The 14,085-nt window shown below is 59.7% G+C and overlaps 1 protein-coding gene across 1 annotated transcript; it reads right to left on the bottom strand.

The window, feature by feature from the left end:
• Positions 1 to 4,369: 4,369 nt before the first annotated feature.
• LOC117641732 (cytochrome P450 4C1-like) lies at positions 4,370 to 12,606 on the bottom strand. Its single transcript, XM_034379310.1, has 12 exons — positions 12,385 to 12,606; positions 12,034 to 12,140; positions 10,111 to 10,201; positions 8,081 to 8,266; positions 7,215 to 7,287; positions 6,958 to 7,084; positions 6,536 to 6,701; positions 6,355 to 6,461; positions 6,170 to 6,238; positions 5,185 to 5,356; positions 4,931 to 5,110; positions 4,370 to 4,833 (listed from the first exon to the last, which is right to left on the bottom strand). Exons 1-12 carry the CDS (start codon positions 12,542 to 12,544, stop codon positions 4,604 to 4,606), a joined length of 1,668 nt encoding a protein of 555 aa, XP_034235201.1. The 5' UTR covers positions 12,545 to 12,606; the 3' UTR covers positions 4,370 to 4,603.
• Positions 12,607 to 14,085: the final 1,479 nt, after the last annotated feature.

The raw sequence follows: 14,085 nt of genomic DNA, 5'->3' as shown, positions 1-14,085 counted from the left end.
CCTTTCGAATACATGTATCAGGATGTCCCTTGCCAAGGAATCGGAAAGTTGCAATCACTGCACAGGAGCTTTCCAGCCTACTGGCGCTGGCAGTAGCAGATGATGTCCATTTGGCACCTGCAGTTGGGCCCGCGCCTGGAGCACTCCGAGGGGTTGCACTTGGGGGGGCCGCGGCGGACGCGGAGCAGCGCGCGGAGGGGGTCCTGGACGCCCTGGGCGTCCTCGCCTGCGGAGGGGAGGGCGTGGTGAGAGGCACAGCAGTCGAAGAAACGCGACGCGAGTTGCATCAGGTACACCAACACCATACCACTTCATTAACGGCGAAAAAAGGAATGGGGTGTACAACTGAAGCTTACCTGGCCCGGTGGCTGCGACGCTTTGCACGGCAGGGAGTTCGTCGGCGGCCTCGGCCGGGCCCCACGCCGCCAGGGCGGCCAGCACGAGCACGGCGACGACGAGGAGGAGCTTCATGGTGGTGAGAGTGCGCTGGTGGAGTGCGATGCCTGGGGCCGCGCGCCCGCCGTTATAAAAGGGGCCGGGCTGGACGACAGGGGAACCCCCTTGCCACGCCCGGCCACGCCCGGCCACCGCCCGCTTGCGCGCTGAGAGTCCGTTTTCCTGTTTTGGCGGCAGCCCGATAACCTTGCGCACTGACCCCAGTCAAGTGCAAATTGGAATGTACACACTAGACAGTAGATGGTACACACCTTGCGATTGCGATAACGCTTCATTGTACCACATTTATTGAGATAAATGTATCATGCGCTGCCTTTCTCCTGTCGCCCTTTTTATTACCTCTCAGTATTATTTCAGTCGATTATCACGGGAGTTGTGGTTATTGGTGCAATAGAACGTAAAATTACTGCGGAGTGCAATTTTTTTTTAAATCTTTTCATCGCAATCTGGAAGCAAACAGATAACTGTCGCGCTCGGCTGAAAATAGTACGATGCGTTTTCCTCGTTCCTCTGAAGAGCGCCGCTTAGAGTGGTGCGTCGAACTGTCTTATCAAGGACGGGCGGGCCGGCACGGGCCCCATTCGCAGAATGACACTGATTTTCCTCCCCAACTTTCCTCCTGAAAGTCCTGGGAGGACCGAGGGCCCCGGTAAACACGGCCGAGGACGACGCTCCCCGAGCAGCACAAGGAGGTGGTCCCCCTGCTGCAGGCTGCCGCCGCGGGGTTCCCCGAGCGGCGAGCGGATGACGGTCTGCAAGCTGCTGTGTATGACGCGCGTGCCTCATCAGGGGGTGGAAACGGCGCTGATTTGGCGGGCCATGGCTGCGGCGATGCGTGCACGGCCGTTGTTTGTTGTTTTTTTGTGGTTCCTAGAAACCCACTTTCTAGCTAAAGTAGATATCTTATGCACAAATCCTGTACGTGTACTTCTAGAGTAATGTTGTCTCTTCGAGAAAATAAGCCCGTTTTGAAGATTTGAAACCCACAGGACGAGTCATGGACATGTTTGTAACTTGTTTTAAATGGCTCATCCGCGTTCGGGCGCGGCGATTCTGGCCTGAAAACGCCGAAAAAAATGTAAACAAGTTACAAAAATGTGAATATCTCATTTTGTAAGTATCAATTCGGCCCAAGGAGCTTATTTGCTGATCCTTTAACCTTACTCTTTAAGTACGCGTTGGAGTTTTGTCGTTAAGACGACTACTTCAGCTGGAAAGTGGTTTACCAACTAACGCGGTAAAGTGGTGAAAACGGCAAAAACGGCCGTGCACGCATCGCCGCAGCCAAGGCCCGCCAAATCAGCCCTGTTTCCACCCCCTGGCCTCATGCGGTGACTGCCTAAAGTCAGGCCAAGACACGATTTCTACACATTTGTTACCGTTTTGACAAACTTTGCTGCAATACTGCTCCCAAACTAAGGCGGCTAATCGCACTCCGTGACAAAGGTGTCCTTAAGGAAGGCCCAAAGAGTACCCACCCGTTGAGGGAGAGCGATTTGTCGCCTTAGATTAGACACAGTGGCTGCCTAAAGTCAGCCAAAACGACGATTTCTACACATTTGTTACCGTTTCGACAAACTTTACTGCAATACTGCTCCCAAACTAAGGCGGCTAATCGCACTCCGTAACAATGGTGTTCTTAAGGAAGGCCCAAAGAGTACCCACCCGTTGCGGGAGAACGATTAGCCGCCTTAGATCAGATGCAGTGGCTGCCTAAAGTCAGGCCAAACCACGATTTCTACACATTTGTTACCGTTTCGACAAACTTTGCTGCAATACTGCTCCCAAACTAAGGCGGCTAATCGCTTTCCGTAACAAAGGTGTTGTAAAGGAAGGCCCAAAGAGTACCCATCCGTGAGGGAGAACGATTAGCCGCCTTAGATTAGGTGCAGTGGCTCTTACCAACCCTTATCAGGTTTGACCAGAACTCCTTTTTATTGGTGTTTCATATCTTTCTTTTAAACCAGTTATGAAAATGGGAACACCTTGCAATGCGATTAGCATTGGAATTTTTTATCTGCGACTAGGCCGACGAGTTGCTGCTCCTGTGGTTGAAACCACGAGCAGGCCCAGAGTGGTCCGTCCTCACTGACGAATTCTTGTTGATGAACACGTGGTCTGACGGTCGCTCTGTCTTTTGTCTGCTGCAGGTCGTCGTCGCCATGTCCGTGGTGCACCCCCGCGGGCCGTCGCCGACCTCCGCCAGCGCCCCGCGCCGCGTCTCCCCTCGCCCCGCGTCCCCCCGCTGAGGCACCACGGCGTCCCCAAGCCCCTCCCCGTCCCCCTCCCCCTCCTCCCCCGTCCCCCGGCCCGGGGTGTCCCCGACGCGGCCGAACAAGCCCCTGGCGCTGTCCGGGGTGCGGCTGCTGTCGCCCAACCGGGCGTCGTCGTCGGCGTCCTCGTCGTCCGGCATCCGTCGCTCGCGCACCCTGCTGGGCGAGATGGAAGGGTGCGCGGGGCGGCTGTCGCGGCGCCGCGGCCGGCTGGTGCGCTCCGAGCGCGTGCACGAGCCGCCGTCGCCGCACTTCGCGTGGGACGTCATCATCCGGGACTCGCTGCTGCAGATCGCCTGGCCCATGTCGCTGTCCGCCGACACCGACTCGCCGGACTCGGGGGGCTTCTTCAGGACCAGGTAAGCGACCTTGGACGGCGCCCCGTCATCGGCGGGGCGCGCCGTCCCAGCCCCGCGGAGCCCCGCGGTGCGGGCTGAGTAATTATTGCGGGCCGTCGTACATCACAGGGATGCGTAGCCCTGCGTAGCGACACCGCCGCAAGTGGAGTGGCTTGATGGATGGGACCAAGATTAGGCCCTTCGTCTCGGGTCAAAGTGTTGGTCGCATAATCCGGGCGAGTGCGTTGCGGGCCGCGGGCCTGGCAGCCCGGCAGGCAGGCCGGCAGGCAGCCCGGCAGGCAGGCAGCCTCATATCCCAAGCTCTTTGTCGCCCCGAGTGGTATGAATTCGTTATGGGGCAGGCCGTGGGGCGCCGTGGGGCGCCTTGGGGCAGGGAACATCGGACAGTCGGCCTACAGCCAGCGAGACAAAGACGGCGCCGCGCCGACACAGCACGGACGGACAGACAGACAGACAGACAGACTAGGGAAATCCCAGGAGCTGGGTGGGTCGCGTGAGGCAGGGTACGGCGTGCTTCGCTGCCTCTGCCTCACTCACTACCTCGCGTCGTGGCCCACATTGCGTTTGCGGTTCGGCGCGTTGACTCGCGATGACCTTGGCATTGACTCTTGACTCCGGTGCTAATGCCGCCCCGACCCGCCGCGCCCCGCCCCGTCACGCCGAGCCGCGCGGCGTGGCGGCGACAATTGGAGGGGGCGGGCCGAACGCGCCGAACGTGAGGAGCGCGCCAAACAAACACTTCCTGCTTTTCGGAAGGACCAAGCGCCCCCTGCGCTCAAACCGTTCAGTCATCCACTCATTCGCCCGTCATTCATCCGTTCATTCGTTGCCGCGTTTAGTCTTTCATTCAATCGCTTATTCATGCACCCATCCATCCACCTACAAATTCATTCATTCATTCATTCATTCATTCATTCATTCATTCATTCATTCATTCATTCATTCATTCATTCATTCATTCATTCATTCATTCATTCATTCAATCATTCCGTTCGTCGCATTTCGTGTATTCGCCACCGAGTTTTAAGACGCGAGGCGGTTTTGTTGCGCCCGAGTTGGCCTTCCGAGCGCAGCGAGGGAGGAGGGGGCTGACCGGGCGATGAGTCGAACGGCCGTGGCCTCTGCTTCGACTTGCAACTTGTCGCACAGGGATCTCTTCAACTCCGGAAAAGAAGTGACTCTCAGTCCCGCCTTTCTCGTTTTATTTATTTATTTATCTGTAAAGTTTGATGTGCTGCTGTGACGCAAGGCTGGGTTTCGGGGACAGTTGAAACGACGATATAAAGTTGGTCGTTGTTCGCGCGAACGGTAACTTTATTGATCTTAAAAAGTGACAGTAAAAATAATCCTAACTAGGTAAGTGTGTGTGCTCCTTAACGCAACGACACGGGTAATGCAACTTATGTCCTACTTATTTTACGATGAAGGCCTTCACTCTGTCTCAGTACTCTCTCGCGTTGCCTAGCCTATGAACATCACAATGTCTCGGAGATCCAACGAACGCTGCGGCGCGGCTCAGGCCGTGCTCCTGGGCCCCATGCCGCTCGTGAAGGCGGGCTGGGCGTGCGGGCGCGCCGCTGCCTTCCGGTGGCGCCGCTCCACCCGCAGCATGACGCCCGACCGCGACTTGAGCACCACCTCGACGGCCAGGTCCAGCGAGAAGCGCTGCGGCGGCGGCAGCAGGCGGTAGTTGCGGACCAGCTTGGACAGGACTACCTTGAGCTCCAGCATGGCGAACTTTTGACCTGGAATGGACCAAGAACCCCTTTTAGACGGGCTTTCGCGGCTTTCGGCTTGGGCGGCGCCGCCACGCCCCGCCACGCCGCGCGCCTCGCCACTCACCGACGCAGTTCCTGGGGCCCGCGGAGAAGGGTGTGTAGTCGAAGGGGTGCTTGCCGTGCCAGTTCTCGGCCAGGAAGCGGTCCGGGTCGAACAGCTCGGGGTCGTCGAAGGCGTCCGGGTTCCTCCCCAGCATGAACATGTTGAGCGCGACGGTGGATCCCTTGGGCAGTGTGTAGCCGCCTGCGGCAGAAACACCTCTGCGTCAGAGCTGCGCCCGCACCGCCTCAACTCGAGAAACACCTCGCCATACTCACTGCCGAGCGTCACCTCCTCGCGGATGTCTCGCCAGAACAGCGGCACGCTGGGGTACAGCCGCAGGGTCTCCTTGATGACCCGCTCCAGGTACTTCATCTCGGCCAGGTCGTGGAACGTGGCGTCGCGGTCCGAGTCGCCGAAAATGCGCTGCAGCTCGTCGTGCAGCTTGTCCTGAACATGAACAACAAAGTCGCTAGTCTCCAAGGCGGGCCGCGCGGCCGCAAGTGGAGGTGACGGTGGTTGTGGTTGGCGGCGAACGGCGGCGAGGCGGTGTCAAGACCATCCCGCACCGCAGAGCCCTCGGCAGAGCCACTGCGCTGCCGTGCGCGGCTCGACCCGGCTGTGCCCTGCTGTGCCACTGCAGAGCAGAGCCGCCCTGATCCGCTTCGTTCGCCGCCCGTGTGGCCGATGATTCGGGTCACGCGGGACGCTCCGGGACGGTCCGCCACGGAGTTGGCCCGATGAGTTTGAGCCCCTCGAGGCCCTTGGGAGGCTCGGCGCCCGTCACAACTTCCTGGTCTTTTAGGCGCCGCGTCGGCCCGGACAGTCGTTTGGGTGGCCTGCCGGCCAGGCGCAGGTGGCCAGGCAGCGCCGCGGCAGCCCACCAACCTGCCACGCGCTGGCGCTGCCATGGCGCTGCCTACCCGCCGTCGGCGCGCAGGAAGGATGTTGGGTAAGCCGATCCGCCCTCATCCTCATCCCACGCCGTGGCCGTGCCGTGGCCGTGGCCCTTGGAGCCGGCCTGGCGTAGCCTGGCGTAGCCTTGCGTTGCGTGCCCCAGCGCCCCCCGGCCCCGGCTTAGTGCCCCTTCCCCTCCCGTTGTGATAATAAAGACGGGGTGTTTCGCCTTCGCCTCCTCCAGGGCCCAGGGCGGCCCGGGGCGGGGCGGGGCGGCCCGGCCCAACAACACATCAGCGGCAGCGCGCACGGAAGCAGGGAGTGGGAGGAAGGGCGTCTTGATATGTTTTCGGTTTTACAGCTCACCTGGACGTGCTGGTTCGTGGCCAAGGAGTAGGCGGCGAAGCTCAGGCAGGCGGCCGTCGTGTCGTGGCCCTGGACAAAGAAGAAAACTTAGCAACTGAAGAAATATGAACCCTAAAAAAGGATGAAACTATATTTTTGAACTTTAGAAAAATGACAATTCACGCCAGATTGGTACGCGTTCCCACCTCGAACATGATGGTGTCCACCTCCTCGCGGATGTCGTCGTCGCTCAGGTTCTCGGTCTCGGCCAGCTCCAGCAAGTGGTCCAGGAAGGCGCTGCGCTTCCTGCTACCTGCGCGGACCAAGCTCGGTTCAAACCACGCCCTGCACTGCAAGTCACCTGCCTCTCACTCCGCGGCCCCCCACCGTAGACGTTGTCCTCCTCCTGCGTGACCCAGGTGGCCGCCTCCACCTTGGCGGCCAGGTCCCCCGAGTCGGTCCTGATGACGGCCTTGGCGACCACGCCGTTGAGCCCCGCCGCCCTGATGCGGTCCTTCTCCTCCAGGTACTCCTGCCGGCGCTTCGTGATGACCTGGAAGAAACAGCACAAAAATGATTTCCCTCAGTGCCCCGCGGTTGGCTTGCTGTCACCGTAAAAACGCGGCCGTTTTGCTCCGCCGTGCTGGCCGTGGGGCCGCGCGATGGCCCGGCCTGGTCACGCACAATGCACCGGACGCCCCGGAAGTCCGGCCGCCCGAGCGGCTTATCAGTGCAGGCGAGGCCCTGCCGGGCCCTGCCCAGGGCTGTGCCCACCCCGAAGCCCCGCCGGCCTGTGCCGGGGTACTCACGTCGCGGGACATGGCGTGCAGCGCGCGCAGGTTGTTGTTGAAGAGCTTGCCGTTGGCGGTCCGGCTGAAGATGAAGTCGAGCAGCAGCCAGGGCCGCACGCCGCGGTAGTACAGCAGCCAGCACATGCTGCAACACCAAGGAACGGGCGGCGCGTGCGGAGGGTTGGCGGATGATTGGTGTTGACGCAGCGCCCGGGCTTGCCAGGCCCACGCTCCGCCACGCTCACGATAGCGCGAGGGCTTCCGCTACAACGCACCTGTTGACTGCCTTCACGTACGACGACTCTTTGGACTGGAGCTGCGCGTGCACTTGGGTCCCCATGGCGCACTCTGCGAACACATCGGGCGGTATTAGAGTGGCGCGGCGATTGGCCGAGGCCTGGCATAACACGGCCTTGCCCGGCCCTGCCCGGCCCTGCCCGTGCTGGCGCGTGACGCCCAGGCCGGCACGTGTTTGGACAGAGCAGCCCTTATTGCCCTGCCCTGCCCCCCGACGGCCGAGGCCGCACTACACTAGTGGGCACCGCTGGCACCGGCACACGGTAAACCGAATGCCTCGAAAACCAGGAGAGCGCCCCGGTTTTGGATGCGCTGTCTCACTCCCTCTCCACAAGATAGAAAAAGACAGCGCACCCAAAACCGGGGCGCTCTCCCGGTTTTCGAGGCATTCGGTTTACCGTGCAGAACCAGGCAGAGCGGCCCTGCTGGGCGAACCACTCTGGACGTGCTTTGAGCTCCAATACACTTCGGAATGACATGGACACGCAGCACCCGCCCACTCTGTACCCGCTAATCAACGCGTTGGGTACAATTTCACACGCAGAAAACTTGTACGAATGAAGTTTATTTTAAGTAATTTGCTAAATCACCAGGATGGGTGTGGCAGCTAGCTGCTCGCCAGCGAGCATGGCTCAGGGGAGCATCTCACATCTTCATGAACGATTTGGGGGCGAATTCTCCCAGGTCAAGTCTACTCGAATTCATGGATGCGTCCTGCGTGGAGGCACCGGTGGCGACCCCAACCCGTTCGTGCAGGCCACAGCCAGAGTGACTCGAGACCCTTTGAGGGAAATAAGGGCCAATAAACGTCCGGCGTTATGCCGCCGGCCCTAGTGGGGCTCACCGCAGATGATGTCCAGCGTGCACAGGGACAGGTAGTGGTGCACGTCGAAGGCGGGCTTGCCGTCCTCGCGCGCCAGGCTCTGCAGCATGATGTCCGAGTTGCGGTTGAACGAGTCCATGAAGCGGTCCAGGATGCGGAAGTGGAAGGTGGGGGTGATGATGCGGCGGCGGTGCTGCCACTTGGAACCTGCGCCGGATTTCGATTCTAAACCAGGAGGGTAGGCTTCCCACCACACGCTGACCGCGACGCGCCGTGCGGCAGTCGGGCTAGGTCAGTGGTTCTCAACCTTAGGGTCGCGACCCCAAGTGGGGTCGCGAAAAATTTTAAGGGGTCGCGGCGAGGTAGCTGGGGTCGTGTTTTGGTCCGATTTTAAGCAGCCACTGCGTCTGATCCGAGGCGGGCATTTTGCTCCCTCAACGGGCAATTGGTCTTTGGACCTTCCTTTAGCATGCCTCTGTTACGGAGTGCGATTATCAGTCTTAGTTTGGGAGCAGTATTGTCTCAAAGTTGACCAAAACGCTCAGAAATGTCTTTAAAAAATCATGTTTTGGGTCGATTTTAAGCAGCCACTGCGTCTGATCCAAGGCGGGCATTTTGCTCCCTCAACAGGCAATTGGTCTTTGGACCTTCTTTTAGCATGCCTTTGTTACGGAGTGTGATTATCAGTCTTAGTTTGGAAGCAGTATTGTCTCAAAGTTGGCCGAAACGCTCAGATATGTCTTTGAAAAATCGTTGTGCCTGTTTTGGTCAACTTTGAGACAATACTGCTCCCAAACTAAGACTGATAATCGCATTCCGTAACAGAGGCATGCTAAAGGAAGGTCCAAAGACCAATTGCCCGTTGAGGGAGCAAAATGCCCGCCTTGGATCAGACGCAGTGGCTGCTTAAAATCGACCCAAAACATGATTTTTTAAAGACATTTCTGAGCGTTTTGGCCAACTTTGAGACAATACTGCTCCCAAACTAAGACTGATAATCGCACTCCGTAACAGAGGCATGCTAAAGGAAGGTCCAAAGACCAATTGCCCGTTGAGGGAGCAAAATGCCCGCCTTGGATCAGACGCAGTGGCTGCTTAAAATCGACCCAAAACATGATTCTTTAAAGACATTTCTGAGCATTTTGGCCAACTTTGAGACAATACTGCTCCCAAACTAAGACTGATAATCGCATTCCGTAACAGAGGCATGCTAAAGGAAGGTCCAAGGAACAATTGCCCGTTGAGGGAGCAAAATGCCCGCCTTGGATCAGACGCAGTGGCTGCTTAAAATCAACCCAAAACATGATTTTTTAAAGTCATTTCTGAGCGTTTTGGCCAACTTTGAGACAATACTGCTCCTAAACTAAGACTGATAATCGCACTTCGTAACAGAGGCATGCTTAAGGAAGGTCCAAAGACCAATTGCCCGTTGAGGGAGCAAAATACCCGCCTCGGATCAGACGCAGTGGCATGCTAAAGGAGGGGTCCCGTGGGGTCGCGAAACTTTTCCTGGGGGTCGCGGAAATTTTTGGCTACAAATTTGGGGTCGCGAGCCGAGAAAGGTTGAGAACCGCTGGGCTAGGTACGACTCGACGCAAGTTGTTCTTGCCGACCTCAACAACTACCGTCGCGATCAAAGGCAATGCTGCCCGAACAGCGTACTCGTTCTCGGAACGGAGGCTGCAGGGCCGCCAGCTTTCCGTCTCGCGACCGCAGGAAAGGGCCTAGCTACAGTGCAGTGGCTTTCCGAGAACATCCCTAACGACGCTCGTGGCGAGGCTGTAGGCGAGGCCCCGCAGCCCGATCTCGAACAGCGTTCGGTCGCTCCGTCTCTCTCGCACTCCGACGGCGCGCTCCCCGCGAGTGTGAGAGAGACAGGGCGGCAGCCGGCTGTACAGTACTGCCAAGGACGCCGCCCCTTCCGCTTTCATTATATTCATTTTTTCAGCATTCCGCGTCTGGATCGTGCGCGGCGCGCAGCAGGCCCCACGTGACCCGCAGTGCCGGCCGCGCGCACGCACACGGCAGTGTCGCGACAGTGCGTGTCGTACCGGTGCTGGTGAGCAGGCCGGTGCCGAGCCACGGGTGCATGAGGCTGTAGTCGCGGCTCTTGTGGATGAACTTCTGGCTGCTCATGATGGTCTGCAACAAAGGGACAGGTCATGAGCGTAAATCACGTCGCGTCGCGTTGCGTCAGGCCGAGGCGCGACGACTGCGTGTCCCGGCCCGGGCCAGGCGCCGCCGGCGCTGCGGTCGCCGTCGTCGCCGCCGCGTCGCCGCCACGCCACGCCCCGCCACGCCCCGCCCCGCCTTTCCCTTTCTCCGGGAGGCAAAGAAGGGCAAGGGCGCCGAGGGGGAAGTGCGTGGCGGCGCCCTTGGCCTGCCTTGGCCTCGGGGGACGGCCGGCGCCCGAAGCCCGCCGCAGACCGCCGCGGTTCTGGAAATCCGTTCCGCCAAGTCGCGCTGCTCCGCGCTGCTCCGCGCTGCTCCCCGTTGAAATGAAACCGACGAGGCGCTCTGGGCCGCGCGCCGCGCACTGTAGAATTGGCTGCCCCACTGTTACGCGGCCGGGCCTGGGCGGGGCCTGGGCCAGGATGGGGCGGAGCGGGGTGCGCCGTCGACGCGACCGCGCGGGATGGGGCGCGCGCCCCGCTGCGCACTCGATTAGAAAAAAAAAATCACTGGGAACACGGCGCGCGCCGGGGAGGTAGGCAAACTCCGGACCGCAAATGCAATCTCACACTGCTATGTTGGTTCTGCGGCCGGCCAGCGCCGCGCGCGCCGCGGCGCGAAAGTGTGCGTGTGTCTGTGAGATTGTGGTGGCGATTGTGTGGGTGGGTGGTTCTGCTATCGCCAGTTGATCGTGACCTGATTAGTTCCGCAGAAGCCCGCTCGGTGCCGCCCGGTGGGGTGTCCGCAGTGCTCATTTGCATCCTTTGGATCGCGCTCGGAGCGGGGGCGTTGGAATATTTCGCGAGGGGCAGCAGGGCGGCCCAGCTGTTGATTCGCCGAGTCGCACCGCCTGCCTGTGCAACGCCCTCGGCTCCGCACTGCATGCCTCACTCGGCCCCACTGGCCGCGCCCTCAGAATCTCGCTCCCCTCAATCCCCAGCCAGTGGAGGATTAATGTTTAATGTTTGATTCCTCGTTGTTTACAAAGTTTTCCCCTAATGAGAGCTGCCCTTAAAAATTTCAATGGCCGCCTTTTGTTTGAAATAAAAAGTAAATAGAGAAAAACGCTTTGTTTCTGTGTCGGATTTGGCTGGAGCCGGTAATGAAGCGTGGATGCAAAGGCGCTGTTGCTGTCTTCAATCTCGCCTCGGGCCATTCCGGCGCACCGGCCCGGACGGGGTGGACGGGGCGGACCGACGGGTGGGACGTGTCCCATCGCGATCCCGCACCGCCAGGCCCACTGGCCGACGGGCCCACACCGTGAATCCAAAATGCGCCGCCACGGCCGACACGTTATCTAGCGATGCAAAATTACAGCTGCAGCCGGAGGGAATTTGTTCCCGTCCGGGGCCGAACCATTCCCCTCTCGCTCTCCACCGCGAAAATAATAAAAACGGCAACTTTTACCGTTCGCCTAAGCGGCCTGCACCCGTGCTGACTAATGGCGTACTGATGAAATTTTAATGCAGAAGCAAACTGCTTAGCACCCTCGCCTGGCCCGCTCGCCCCGATGCCTTGGCTGTTTGCGAGGTCCGTGTGGCTGTCCCGACGGGGGTGGCAACCCGACGGCAACCCGACGGCAGCCCGGTGGCGGGGTTTGGCGCGCCGGGGTTTACACTGAGTAGCGTTCCTGAAACTTTGATGGCGCGCCATCCCTCTATCTGCTTTGGCAAGCACCAGTGGCAACCTACAGATGAGCCCCCGAGGATGGCCAAGCCCCCGCCGGGGACCCCAATTCCGGCCCCGCTACATCGCACACGGGTTCGAATCCCGGCGGGGCCGGCCACGATTCGGCGACTTACCTCCACGTCCTTGGCCTGCGAGAGCCCCACGTAGCACAGCGGGCCGAACCAGATGCGGTAGATGTGGCCGTAGCGCGAGCGGTACACGTACACCATCTTGATGAAATCTGCGGCAGAGTAAACACTTTTTGGTGTCGTTTTCGTTTTTCGGTGTGGGCGCTGGAGCCAGTGCACAATCTGCCCGATGGTTTGAGATGTTGACAACGTTGTGGTAATTTTGTGTACAGCGATTGTCCGCGATGCATGAGTTCCTAAGGTCACTTCTTTAACTTGCTTCAGCAGCCTGGCGGAGGAACACACGAGACACCCCCGCACCAGGTGCCATGGCGCGCCCCCGCACACTCCACTCACCGAAATTGCACGCCAAAATGCTGAAGAAGTTGCCGATGACGGGGAACCAGCTGGGCCCCGGAATCTGGTTGCACAGCTTGAGCAGGCGCCGGTTCCGCAGCGTCCAGATGACCTGCAGCACGACCAGCGCCCCCAGGCCCCACAGCACGCCGGCCAGCATTCTGTCAATCACGCGGTCTCGCAATCGGCGTCGTCAAGGGTGGCGTGTATTTCGCGGACGCCTATGAGTGACTGGCGGGGCGCGGTGGCCCGGTGCGGCCGCGGCGTCGCATCCTCGCCCCCACCGCCGCCCTCCCCTCCCCGTCGACGTCGTCGTCGACGTCGTCCTGCGTGATCCCGATGACAGCCGCCGATTCCCACCGCTGCCTCCCCCTTCCGCGCCGTCTTCTCATTACTCGCGCCAGCAAAACAACAAACACAAAGTTTGATTGACTTTTTTGTTATTTTTCTCGTAAATATTGACACGCCCTCCGGCGAGTTTGTCCCCCGAAAGCCGCTCGCTAAAAGCATCAGGCGGCGGCCTTGGCGGCCTTGGCCATCCAGTCGATATCGCAGTGCAACTGTTTGGCCATCCATTTGGACGCGTCCGATGAGTGACCGTATATCCAAAGTGGCTGTGTGCCCAAGGCCACGCTGGGCACAGTGCGTTGTCATCAACGTGTGCATGCGTGCGAGTGTGTTTGCGTGTGTGTGTTTTCATGTGTGTGTGTGTGTGTGTGTGTAGGTGCGTGCGTGTCAGTGCCGCTGCAGTGCGATGCCAGTTCACCGCCAGGACCGCACTGCTTCCACTCGAACAAGGGCCGCGCTGTCCGCCCGGCCCACCAGACGCCCAGAATCGCACTGGCGAACGGTCGGTGACGCGCGACCGACGCGCTGCCGTTTGGCAAGCGGCGCCGCGCGACCGGTTCCCGCCTAGGGCATTCCTGTTTCAAGTCGGACCCGCCACTATTAATAGTCTTTGTTGAGCAGATTTATTGAAAAGAAAGTAGCTATTTTTTTTTTCATTCCGCCTCCTCGCGAGACCGTCATCGTAGAAAACGTGACGCTCTGCCGATTCCACAAATCGTCCGCAACGACGGGCACGCACCACGCACGAGACCATTCATATCGGACTCGCCTTCCGGCTGCCCTGCACCGCCTTGTCGTCGCTCAATTAGTGGCAGGAAACGGAGCCACTCATTTGGCGCTGCATATCCAGCGCTGCAGGATTTGCGGGCGGCGGCCGGGCCGTTGTCGTGCTGCGCGTGCACCGCTTGTCTAGGCTACTTTTGGCGCCAGCGCGCTGCTGCTACTGTGTGGACGCGCTGCCTGCGCTGCAAGCGGCGGTTACGCTCCGCAAACACGGTGCGCAAGAGAAAGGCACATAAGGAGCAGGGCACCGTATTTTTGTTTGTTTGTTCGTGTTGGCTGTGTGGCGTCCAACACGGCCGGTGGCGCTGCAAGTCCTGGGCCAAGTTCACGAAGCACCGAGAGGCACCTTCAAGCTCCGCGACGCACCTCGACGCACCACACCGCCGTGTACACGCGCGCAGCCATGTAACATGGAAGTGCCACATCGCGGCGCGGCAACTGGCGGCCCCGTGGAGGAGTTTTCGGGAAATTCTGTCTGGGCAAGTTCCCCGCGCGGAAAGCAAATTTGCCTGAGTGAGAAAAAGCTTTCTAAGGAAACCGTAGTGTGTGTGTGTGAATTCCGCCTATTGT

Source organism: Thrips palmi, unplaced genomic scaffold (genome assembly GCF_012932325.1).
Source record: "Thrips palmi isolate BJ-2018 unplaced genomic scaffold, TpBJ-2018v1 HiC_scaffold_15, whole genome shotgun sequence".
Taxonomy (NCBI): domain Eukaryota; kingdom Metazoa; phylum Arthropoda; class Insecta; order Thysanoptera; family Thripidae; genus Thrips; species Thrips palmi.
Note: the sequence above shows the minus strand (reverse complement) of the source record. Positions and strands in the feature narration are given on the sequence as shown.

Bases quoted from the DNA above. Each gene is read 5' to 3' on its own strand.
- LOC117641732 (XM_034379310.1), bottom strand. From the start codon at position 12,544: ATGCTGGCCGGCGTGCTGTGGGGCCTGGGGGCGCTGGTCGTGCTGCAG. The intron at 12,141-12,384 runs GTGAGTGGAGTG...ACTCTGCCGCAG, and splicing joins CATTTTGGCGTGCAATTTCG to ATTTCATCAAGATGGTGTAC. The intron at 10,202-12,033 runs GTAAGTCGCCGA...CCTTTGTTGCAG, and splicing joins CGCAGGCCAAGGACGTGGAG to ACCATCATGAGCAGCCAGAA.